Here is a 12,294-nt window from a genome sequence, read left to right on the forward strand (position 1 = left end):
TGATCCATATGTGTCTCCATCCATTTACGTTTCCTTCCATATGATAATGTAGATATCCTTCTGTCTGGTGTTAATGGCTGAAGTGTAATGCTGGCTCCAGGGATCAGCTTATTTTGCCTCCCTGGCGCATGAGCACACACAACGGCTGCGATGCTGGCTCCGGGGATCAACCACAGTGCGGCCTCCCCAGCGCATCAGCATGACAACCGTCTGGATTGAGCTAAGTAGGGTACATCACAGGGGTCTTCAAGTGGGCACCTTCCATCCTCAGTGTTTCGTCGACTAGCACACAACACCTCAAGAGGGCTCGACGGTGATTCTGGCGTCCCAGCATCACCCCCCTCCGTCCCCCACTCAACTCAGCCCAGCTTACTTACCTGTACATCAGCGTTTCTTTCTTTCTATTGTGCTTGAGATCCCCAGCCAGAATCTTTCCGTCTCAACCACAGCCAGTTGCTGCTCCTCTCTGCTGCTTCAAATAAGTTCTTCACTGTGCGACGCAACTCTTGGCCACTGAATCCGACGTCTCTGAGAAACCGGGTTGTAGAGTGTGCCACAAATCCTCGACAACCCACTTCCACTGGGTAAACCCGGACTCTCCATCCTCGCTGTTCCGCTTCAGTGGCTAGTTGAGCATACCGCAGTTTCTTCCTCTCATACGCCTCATCTACAGCATCCTCCCATGGCACTGTTAACTCTACCAGGTGAACAAGGCGTGCTGATCCAGACCACAAGACAATATCTGGTCGAAGGTTAGTGGTGGCAATCTCAGGTGGAAAAATAAGCCGTTGACCAACATCTGCCAGCATTTTCCAGTCTCTAGCAGCTTCCAGTTGTCCTGGGCGAGGATTGGTTTTAACACCTTTTCTTGGTGGTTGCTCTCCTGGGTGGAGGAATGTTGTCTTTTGTGTGTAATGTTTTGATGGAACAGGTGGCAACTTATTGGTCATGTTACACTTGTCTTCCAATGCTAAGGCCAAACATGGCAGCATCTGGTCATGGCGCCAAGTAAACCGTCCTTGGCTAAGAGCCACCTTACATCCTGTCAAAATGTGCCTTAATGTTGCAGGTGATGAACACAAAGGACTCTCCTACCCAGAGATTTAGGTTCTGTGGTGATGGGAGAACATCATATGTTGACCTGATAAGGAAACTGATCTTGCTCTGTTCCATTGACCATAGGTCTTGCCAGCCAATCTTGCGTTGTTCCACACTCTCCCATCTCATCCATTCTCCCTGCTTGGCCTGGGAAATGGCCTTTATACACCTCATCCCCTCCTCCTGCTTTTGCACCTCGTTGACTACCAGCTTCCTCCTATGAGCTGGGGCTGTCTTGTGCCATGTAGGAGGAGCTGAACTGAGACCAAGACCCCCTCTTCCATGCTGAACTTGCCCCATGATATCACCAATTCGAAGGGCAGCCTTTGCATCTTCCACAGCTTTCTTTGCCGTCCACTTTCTTCCAGTTTTCAACATAGGTGCTGCCTCCCTTACGCATTTGTCGCGTGACTCTACTAATGTCATTTCCAGTCTGACCTTGGCGCACTTAAACTCCTCGGTTAGAGCGGAGACTGGTAGCTGCAGTATTCCGTTACCATAAAGTCCCACTCTGCTGAGGCAGCGTGGAACTCCCAACCATTTCCTGATGTATGAACTGATTAAAGCTTCCAGCTTCTCTACTGTTGTCAAAGAAACCTCGTACACAGTCAGTGGCCACAGCAACCTCAGCAGTAGACCAAACTGAAAGCACCAGAGTTTTAGTTTGCCTGGTAGAGCGCAGCTGTCTATGCTCTTCAACCCTTCCACTGCTTGTTGTCTAACTTCTCCCACATGAACTGTGTCCTTTAGATCCCCGTCGTACCATCTCCCAAGACTCTTCACTGGCTTCTCAGACACTGTTGGTATTGCCTCACCATTAATGAAGAATGTTTTATCTACTACTTTGCCTTTAATTATAGAGATGCTCCTTGATTTAGTGGGCTTGAATTGCATTTGTGCCCATTCAATGTTATTGGTTAATTTGCCCAATAACCGATTAGTGCAGGCTACTGTTGTAGTCATGGTTGTCATGTCATCCATGTATGCTCGAATTGGTGGTAGTCGCATTCCAGAAGACAAGCGCTCTCCTCCTACTGCCCATTTTGATGCCCTAATACTATTATTATTATTATTATTTGTTTATTTAGCAGACACCTTTATCCAAGGCAACTTACAGAGACTAGGGTGTGTGAACTATGCATCAGCTGCAGAGTCACTTACAATTACGCTTCACCCGAAAGACAGAGCACAAGGAGGTTAAGTGACTTGCTCAGGGTCACACAATGAGTCAGTGGCTGAGGTGGGATTTGAACCGGGGACCTCCTGGTTACAAGCCCTTTTCTTTAACCACTGGACCACACAGCCTCCTAATACCTCATGTGAAAGAATGTCCTAAGGACAGTCATCACATCACAGAAAGTCTATTGTGTCATGTGTCTACGGACTTATGCATAGGCAGATCTGCAACCGAGCAGAGACTACGCTAGGGTCCTCCGCGGATGCACTCCAACACCTGACGTGGGATTCAACTGGATTGTTTCCATTTAGTTTTTCTTATTCGTTTAACGCTTGTAGATCAGTTAAGTGTTTTAAGTCAAACTCAGTTGTGAAGGTTATCTGTTATAAGGGTGGGTGTTTTATTAGAAAGCAGCCACCTCCTTAGTACTTGTTGCACACTGTTGTGGTTGATAAAGCCTGTTCACTCACCCTGCTTCATCATCTGGATTAGTGTGCATTATTGACTGAAACATTTCAGATGTCACAGCCTTCTGCAGATGTGGTCGCTGGTTGATTCTGACCACACACACATCAAATAGTATTGTATATTTCCCCATTCATTATTGGGATAGCTGCTGCTCTAAGCCTTGTTTACTTCACAATAATTGATGTGACAAGTAACACGATTCAGTTAATCTGTATAACATTGACTCAATAACTATATCCCAATTGTTCCTAATAAATTTGCTACACCCCCTTTAGTTGGCCTGGGCAATTTACTAGCATTTCCTGCTTCCTGGGCTTAAATCAGCCTCACTGACGATTTACATTGTCATATTTATTTATTTCCAATCATAGTGTAGTTAACCAATGTGATGGGTCTTTGATGCTTGTTGAATTCTCATATTAGGTCAGACTCACATTTAGGAGTACAGTTTAAAATCAGATGCAGTAGCCCTGGCGCTCCCACAGGTTTAGGGGTAAAACCAGAAGGGACCGTTTCTCCTCAATGCGCTACAGCAGACCCTACTGGCCAGGTGCCTAGCAGTCTCAGACAGACACCTGCCGGGCTGGTCTTTGTTCTCCAGAGGCTGGTAGCTCGCTGACATCCTCTCTTGAGTTCCTGGGTGTAGAAGAGGAAGCTGGCTTTGTTGTTGGATCAGAGAACGCTCACTGAACCTTCAGGTTTCCTGAGCTGTGTTGGGAATTGCTGCGGTGAAGGGGAAAAATAATTGGACATTCTAAAGTGGGGAGAAAAATCAGGGGTCAAATAATTGGGTACACTAAATGTATCTATTGGAAAAAAAAATGCTAAGCTTTTTAGAATGCTTTCCAAAAAAAAGTTGTAACCTTTAAAAGACCCAGCAATAGTTTTAGATAAAAGAAAATATTTTTTTATTGCAAGTTTAAAATGTTTATAATTGTTTTCTGAACATTGTTCATGGAATGGATCTACCAGTAGAAATAAAGATTAAACTGAGACATCATGCACCTAATCAGTCTCCAGTCCTAATGATATGTCAGGCAGACCACTTTGCCAAACAAAAATACAATCATGGATAATACCCAAAAGATACTGCTGTGTATTTGGCAAACTTAGAACGAAGGTTAAGCAATGCATTTTCATAAAGGAGGAACATAAATAAAAACTATAGAATCCACATTTACAGCAGTCTTTTTGTTAGCACAGTAAACAACCAATAATTAGACATCAAATGTTTCCGTTCCAACTAATTAATAGATAAAAAAATAAAAAAATTTAAAAATCTCTGTTCAGGAGGTAGAGTCCTGTGCACAGGTCTAAAACACACATAACCAGGCTAACCCTGATTGGACTGGATTCACTTTAGATCTGAAATAAACACCAGGCTGTATGCACATACATAAAATAAATAGGATATACAATCTAAAGAATTTATTACACTTCACAAAAGTACACTTGTACTTAATAATGACTGAGTTCAAACACCTGAATAACAATCATTCACAAAGCCACTTCTTCATTCGTGTAACATTTGTGTCACTTGCGCGATTCACAGCTTGTGAGCAGCAAGGCCAAAACATACAGAGCTAAGAGGATGGACTGGGGGCGGGGGGGGTGTTGCGTTTCACCCTCTGTTGTTTTAAGGCTGGTTCATATTATGAATAAAATTGCGTCCCATTTCTTATTATAATTCAAAATAATTGCTAATGTGATTATAGCAAGCAGGTTTTCTGCTTCTAGAAAAAAAAAAAAAAATAACTACAGGTTTAGCAAATGTGTTTATAATTGAATTTCTATTGCACATTCATTATGGCAACAACAACAACAACAACAACAACAACAAAAGAAAAACTGCCTGTCTTTCAAAAAACCTGCATTCTGAGTTTCAGAAGGGCACTTCAGACCCAAAACTACTAGGACAACCTCTTATTGCTCACATACAAACATCTGATTTAAACAGGGAGCCTTTATTCTGTAGTGGGTTCTGAGGAGGGTTATACAGTGCACGTGTTAGTAATCTACCCAGGATAGCGCCACACAACCTGAGTCAGCTGAGGGACCTGCTCATATGCATTTTTATAAACTTGGGTTCCGGGACACATACTGTTACTCAGGCCTGCAGAAAATTACAGCACATAAATCGTTTCTTTTTGTTTTCAACTGAGCTACTGTTAAACAAAAAGTGCACCCCAAGTCTGCTGACTGCTACCTGTTGTTGCAGTGTGTAAAGTTACATTTACACATCAGCTTTAAGTACGGCCTGTAACTATTGCTAAGCATCAATGCATTTACGGTACATCAATTCAGCCTTTAATTCATTATAATATAGCAAGATTATCACAGGATACATCAGACAAAACCAAAAACCTGAGGAGCCGACAAGTCTACTGCTTCTCCGTCTCTCCCGACTAGCTTTTTAAATAGCCCATCATTGAACCTTGAACATGCTTTGTGGAAGCCCTTGAAAATGTGGAACGTGGAAATAGATGGTCACTACTTTGGTTCAGAACAAATCTGACCGAATGATTCCCTTCTTGCAGTTTAGTTTCATTGCATTGTTTTTTCGCACAGATTAATCATTTACTTGCTCTCTGATATATGGTATCTGACGGCTCCACAGAACAAACACATGCAAATCAGAATGCACCCCTACTTAAAAGCAGCGGTTTTCAATGTGCTCTGACTATTAATGTTTCGTTACTGGTCATGTCTAATTCTGACAAGCGAAGCAATTACAATTACTTCCATAGATGCCATAGTTTACCAGTTTGATGGTATTTTTATGACACAACACACAAGTCCCTCAGACTTTTTTTTTTGACAACACAATCAATCAGTTGTCTAATTTTGACAAAGCTTAACCAAACACTGTCGAAACTTTCTTTAATGCTGTGGATATAAAAATATAAATACAGACTTAATCCCTCTTAATAGAAACATCTGCACTTAAGCCATCAAATTAATTCATGTTTATGCTTTTTATAATATTATTTCTTTGAGCCATCATGGGTAACATTTTCTTCTTGCAAACACACTTACAGACACAAAAACAAACACACACAAACACGACAAAGTTCAGTATCTAAAAAGTTCAGATTTACATGGACACAAAGTTAAGAGGTTACAAAAGGCATTGGTTTTAACAGCACGAGTCAAAGGGTTAGCATGGAAACAAGATTTATAAAGGGTCTGGGAACTATTTTGCTTGGCTATTCTAGAGAAGCCTTACCAGCAAGTACAAGTCCATGAAAATCTCATATTACTTGAAGGACCCCATAAAAAATTGAAAAAAATCACGTTTGTTATTTGCAAATAGGTGTCTCAGTAAACAAATACTTTGCTAAACACCAATATTTTATAGTAAACGTACAAACTTTTTGGCCTGTTCATCGAGGAGGTCTTGGGAACATTTTCAAACACATACTGGACTATATTAGAGAAGCATAAACTAATTTAATAAAATGACATGTAAGAAAAGGGATTGTTTTTTTTTCTTTTGTGGTCCACAGTTGGGAATACATTCGGATAAATTAAATTTAGACAATGTTGGTCAAGAACAGCTCTATTTGTGTATTAAGACGGTGTAACTGAGAAAGATAGGAATGCCTAATGTGACACAAAATTAATGTAACCTCTATAAAATACCTGTTTACGAATTGCTTGTGCTTGAGAAAGGACTTTCTGCAAAATCCAGCAGGAATGCAATCCGAACACAAACGTACACATTGGAATAAATAAAGTGTAACACACAGTCCCCTCTCTGCTGGCCCCAGTGAGTCTCATTGCAACATGTAGGAAGGTATGTTTATGTATAATGGCAGTCTTTTTTTCCATTCTTCTAATCCTCAGTATTTTACCTTCTCTTTTTTATTTTTTAATTCTCAACATACTCCTCAATAATCCCAGCTGCATTTGCTCTTCATAGTCGAAGGAAGATGTTCAAGCAGATCAGATCATTTTTTCTTTAAAAAAAAAAACACAACACTAAAATCAGTTCCCTCTGTGCTGCACAAGATGGAGGCACTGTAAAGGCGTCTAGCCGAGTTGATAAGGTCTCTCGTTTCCTCCCAGGAAAAAACTGGACGGACGATAAAGAACCGCTAGGATATGATGGCAGGGGACCACCTAACCACACTCAGATTGTCCGCACTGGCGGAGCGCTTCTTTGCACATTTCCTCAAGTCCTTGTACTTGTCATCGCACAGCCGGGAGATAGCCTGGAAGATTTAAAAGAAGAACAGGAGATCAATCAGCATGACTAAATGTTTTCCAGGATTTGCTCATTTTTCTGATGGATGCAAAGTTACTCAGTGCTGAATGAGTTATTGAACAAGCCTGTTTTTGGTGGCTAATTGTGGGTGTTTTTGTTAACTTTTGTGTGATTTGCACTGCAGCCATTTCCAAGGACTCTTTTGGACATTCTTAACCACAATAGAATTATGTATCATGTACACATCTTTTTTTTATTATTTTATTGTGACCACACAGAAAACACCAGGTTGAATGAGCTTGTATGATAATTACAGAGGGCTAATTAAAGCACCAAGACCAATACATAAAACTGGCAAGTCCACACAGTGCAGTATCACATGACTCAAAAGCATGTATCTTTTACATGTAGTGAATTTGTTTTGGTAGTCCAATAAATAACAACATGCAACAATTTTGGTACTTTTTTATTTGTACATAAAAATGTCTCAGTTTCTCAAGAAACAGAAATTTGTCGACAAATTAAGCCAAATTAAACCTGTGTTTGTCTTAAAACGATATTGCGACCTTCTGACCAGCAGGTGATACCAGTATCTGTTAACCCATGCCAGCTTTGAGTAGCAGGTGGAGACACAACTGAACAAACATCGTTACAGAGCCGGAGTGCGCCACCATCTATTCTTATCTTGTCAGACGCAGGAAGGAAGTACACTTGACAAAATGGAATGCTGAGTATGGTGCCTTTGACGGGGGGCACACGTCATTGCAACGATGAAATTAAAACAAGCTCTGGTACTGCACAAAGCCCTGCCACTTGTTTCATGTTTGTTTTGTAAATAATATGTAAATAATAAAAGGTTTCCCAAAATAAAAAAATAGGCTTCAGAATATTTAAGGGGATTCGTTAGGGCTTTTGACATTCAAGATTTGAAGAAATGCGATGTCATAACCAGAATATTTGTTTTCAGTCCAGAGCAAAGGCAAAGAAGAACAAATGTAGCTATAATCTTCATAAAGAGTTTGGACCTTAAAAATTGGACCGTAGTTCAGCAGGTAGGTTTTTATCTACCCTCTATCAAAGTCTCAGGGAGACACAGCTTTTATATATTACAGAAAACATGTCGGGATGCGATTTGCATAACCAATTGATCAGACAAAAGATTCACTTTCAATATTGTCGCAGTAAGAAATCCTTCTTACAGATTCTCATTATAAACAGCTAAGATGTCTCTAGAAGACCAGAGAGACATATCTGTGTGCAATGGAATATTCAAGCAGTGAGGAGATCATTCTAGAGTAGAGGTGGCTAACTGGTCCTCAAGAACCACAATCCTGCAGGTTTTCTGGGCATCTTTAAATCATCCATGGCTAAAGACCTGGAATAAAAGTTAGTGTTGACCAATTAAGAAAATAATTGGTTCAATTAATTAATTGAGAACTCAGGTGGAAGGAAAACCAGAAGACCCTGCAGCTCTCCAGGACCAGGGTTGGCCGCCCCTGTTCTAGAGGCTTCTTCCTGTTATGTGACCGATCTAGCTATCTATCAATATGATGGAGTAACTGAGACACTTCATCTGATCTCGGATTGGAGAATGAGGTGAAGGCTGAGACAGGAATTATTCCTACATTTTTTTTATAGTACCTTTGCTTGTTACCTTACTACAGTCCAAAATATTGAGGATAATAAGAGATGAGTGGTGGGTGATGAGCAATGTAAAGCCCAGAAGAACAGTTCCCTGTAAAAAATGGAAATCTCTCTCTCTTGTCATTAATCTTTCAAAACTTGTTGTGCTCCAAAGAGTGGTTTAACGTGTGAAGGCACAACTGCTTAGCGGGCTAATGGTGGACAAAAAGTACAGACTGCAAAAACAATACCCGTTATGGAAAAGTAAAGCCGCAAGCAGTCTAAGGCTGTCACCTTTTCTGAAAATAGAAAATAGGGATAATGCCAAATACAAAGTCAACAGGGAGTGTTTTGGAAGTGTTAATTCCAGGCTTTATTTTTTATTTTTTTTAAATGACACATTTCATTTTACAAAATAAGAAACTTGAGAGTTTAGATCAAACTGTTAACAGCAGTGTACTGCTTTATACGAAGGACTTGTTGTATGTATATACTAGCAAGGTATCCGGTAGGAACCCTGTAACCAGCTGTTCCAATTCCAAACCCTCGCGAGTCACCAGCCATTGCTGGAAATATTAGTAAAATGTCCCATACATCACCCAGCACTAAAAAAACAACCACAAGAAAAAAAGAGAAAAAAATCTCACCTCAAGTTTCTGTGCTTTGTCTCTGCTTAGGGGCTCCAAGGGATAGCTTAAGTTATTGGCCTCTGCCATGGACCGCAAGTCAAAATAATACTTTGCATAAACACTTGAAGGGACGTTAATGTTGAACTGCAGCAACTCAAGAAACTGGCGCTCAAGCTCGTTCCTGCAGACAAAACAAATGAGAAGAAAGAGACCGATCAGGGTGCCTTCCGATACATGCTTATACATATGAAGAGTGTCTAGCAGTGGCATATACCTCTTGAATTGCGGTAAACCTTTAGTAGGAGTAAACTAAATAAAAAAACATGAAGCGCTTTAAACGTGGCACCCCCTACAATTATGTGATTAGCCTTGACCTGAATTACACCAACTGACATGGGCATTAACCAAAGGAAAAAAGTATTCGTTGTGGGTTGAATTATAAAAGCAACAACAACACAGTGATGTCTGAGTAAAGCAGGTGTGATGCATTGGTTAGGATGAAGAATGCTGAAGGAACTGTAACTTGTAAAAAGTGGCACAAATTGCAGCCGAATAATTAACTCATAAAAAGAGACAAAGGCATCCATCAGACATACCACTTCAAGCAACGCTGGGACTGTAACTCTAAGACTGTAACTCTAAGACTTTTGGATGATAATTATTTTCAGAACAAATGGAAAAAAAAACACTTACTGTACTTATTAGGCACCTGAGCATGCAGCAGCATAAGCTATGCAAAAATTTGTGCAGCAAAAACAAGAGCTAAATTTAGCCGACATGAGTGGAAGTTGTAATGCAACTTGAAGATAATCTCATACATTCATTTACCTCTCTGGTTTGTCATTTGATCCTCAAAGAGAATGGTAAAACTATCCCTCTTAAAACCAACATGTCAGAGGACAAGTCTGGACATGTCAGAGGAGACTGGCACATGCCGCCACGTTCATTTATAAAGCATCCTTCATAAACGAGCATACCAGGCATTTGACAAACAAGCAAAGAGACTAAGCTTGAACAATGCTAGTTAAGCAACGGCTTTTTAAAGTATTGAATTCCAAACTAGGGGAGCTAAACATTTTGGAACCATTTATATTCAGGTATATGGGATTGCCAAGAGATCATTGATCTTAAAGTACATGCCGCAACGTAGGGGGTAACAGCTCACTCAGATAATCAAGAGCAATACCATGGACAGCCTTAGAAGTGAGATGTAGGACTGGAGGGACGTAATGATGTGGTATGTGTAAGTATTCTGGTTGAAGTATCATGCATTGACAACAATTACTCAAAGTCAATCTGACCTCTACATTAAAATGATCCTTCACTATACAATGCAGACAAAGAAAGCTTTTAGCATCTCTATGATGTAGCCCTTGTTGCAACAGAAATAATGGAAATCATCTTATTCATGGAAAACCTTTGTACAAGATCAAAATTGTTGAATATATCTTGACTTTCTCTACACCTTTTTATTCACATAAAGGGGATTCATTTTCAGCAAAAGCAATTTTGTCAAAGATTTATCCCCTAAAAAGGCTCCCCTCCAGATGTATGTTTGCTGGCCATAACTTAGTTATCCAACTGCAGTTTATATTATTATTATTATTATTATTATTATTATTATTATTATTATTAATATTATTATTATTATTATTATTATTTAGCAGACGCTTTTTATCAAAAGCGCCTTACAGAAAATTACAGGCAATAAAAACACATATATACCATATATACAAAATAATTATAAATAAAGAAGGAAGGAGAGTGAAGAGAAGGAGCGAGCAGGGGAGGAAGGAGAGTGAAGAGAAGGAGCGAGCACGGGAGGAAGGAGAGTGAAGAGAAGGAGCGAGCAGGGGAGGAAGGAGAGTGAAGAGAAGGAGCGAGCAGGGGAGGAAGGAGAGTGAAGAGAAGGAGCGAGCACGGGAGGAAGGAGAGTGAAGAGAAGGAGCGAGCACGGGAGGAAGGAGAGTGAAGAGAAGGAGCGAGCAGGGGAGGAAGGAGAGTGAAGAGAAGGAGCGAGCACGGGAGGAAGGAGAGTGAAGAGAAGGAGCGAGCACGGGAGGAAGGAGAGTGAAAAGAAGGAGCGAGCACGGGAGGAAGGAGAGTGAAGAGAAGGAGCGAGCACGGGAGGAAGGAGAGTGAAGAGAAGGAGCGAGCACGGGAGGAACGAGAGTGAAGAGAAGGCATAACAAGTCATATGAACTTTTATTATCTATGACCTGCTTTGGATAGTAAATGAATGGCAACTAATGCTCCCCTGTATCACTACAAGCTGAGGGTATGCAGACAGTAACTCACATGTCTTCCACTGTGATATCTTTCAGGATCTGGCAGTAATCCACATTCCAAACCGCTTGGTCGTCCCACACCTTTGAAGCCAGCAAGATGGCACCTAAGACAATTCGCTTCCAGTTTGAAGGGCAGATATCAATCTCTGCGTATGTTAAGAGCCTTTCAAGATATACCTGGAAACAAATAATTACAAGAAGAAAAATACATTTGCGTAAGATAAAGTGATGACAATACAGTGCACCCCATTTATAATGCCGTAGTTACAAGACAATGTGTGTACCTGCCTTGTAACTAGGATGAGGCCTTCAGTGACCAATGCAGTCTCATATTCCATCCTTTGTAATTTAGTGATTAAAAACTAAGGAAAAATACTAACAATACCATGTTTCTTTCGGCTCTTGGCTTAACTGATCCAAGTTACCTTTTTTCCAATAAAGGAATAAACATCTAAATCTAAAACAAAATGGCCAAAATGATTTAATAGATCAATTAAAAAATAATTTTCAGTGAAAAAAGACACTTTACAGAGCGTTTAAAAGGGACCAAAAACAAAGTACACAGAAAGAGTACTTGGAACTGCAAATGCAAGTCAAAAAGGAAGTTAGAAAGACCAAGAGAGATAGAAATGAACATTGCTAAGGGGTCTAAAACCAATTCCATAATGTTTTTCCAATATTACAGCAAGAGAACATTCAAAGAGGAGGTTAAATGCAAATGGCAAAATCACAGATGAAGAAAAAGAAAATAGCAAATATATTAAATGATTACTTTTTACAAAGGAGGATACGGACAACATGCCC

General features: G+C 40.4%; 1 protein-coding gene across 3 annotated transcripts in view; it reads right to left on the reverse strand.

Annotated features, from left to right (window-relative positions):
* Positions 1 to 5,606: 5,606 nt before the first annotated feature.
* Positions 5,607 to 12,294, reverse strand: part of LOC117394691 (cyclin-Y) — a 58,453-nt gene continuing 51,765 nt past the window's right edge. For all 3 annotated transcript variants that reach the window (XM_033993145.3, XM_033993146.3, XM_059019393.1), the window contains 3 exons: positions 11,501 to 11,667; positions 9,221 to 9,383; positions 5,607 to 6,957 (listed from right to left, as the gene is read on the reverse strand). In XM_033993145.3, coding sequence (XP_033849036.1) covers positions 6,841 to 6,957; positions 9,221 to 9,383; positions 11,501 to 11,667 — 447 coding nt within the window. In that variant the 3' untranslated portion in view covers positions 5,607 to 6,840. The remainder of the gene's footprint in view (positions 6,958 to 9,220; positions 9,384 to 11,500; positions 11,668 to 12,294) is intronic.

The sequence above is a fragment of the Acipenser ruthenus genome, chromosome 3 (assembly GCF_902713425.1).
Source record: "Acipenser ruthenus chromosome 3, fAciRut3.2 maternal haplotype, whole genome shotgun sequence".
Classification (NCBI taxonomy): domain Eukaryota; kingdom Metazoa; phylum Chordata; class Actinopteri; order Acipenseriformes; family Acipenseridae; genus Acipenser; species Acipenser ruthenus.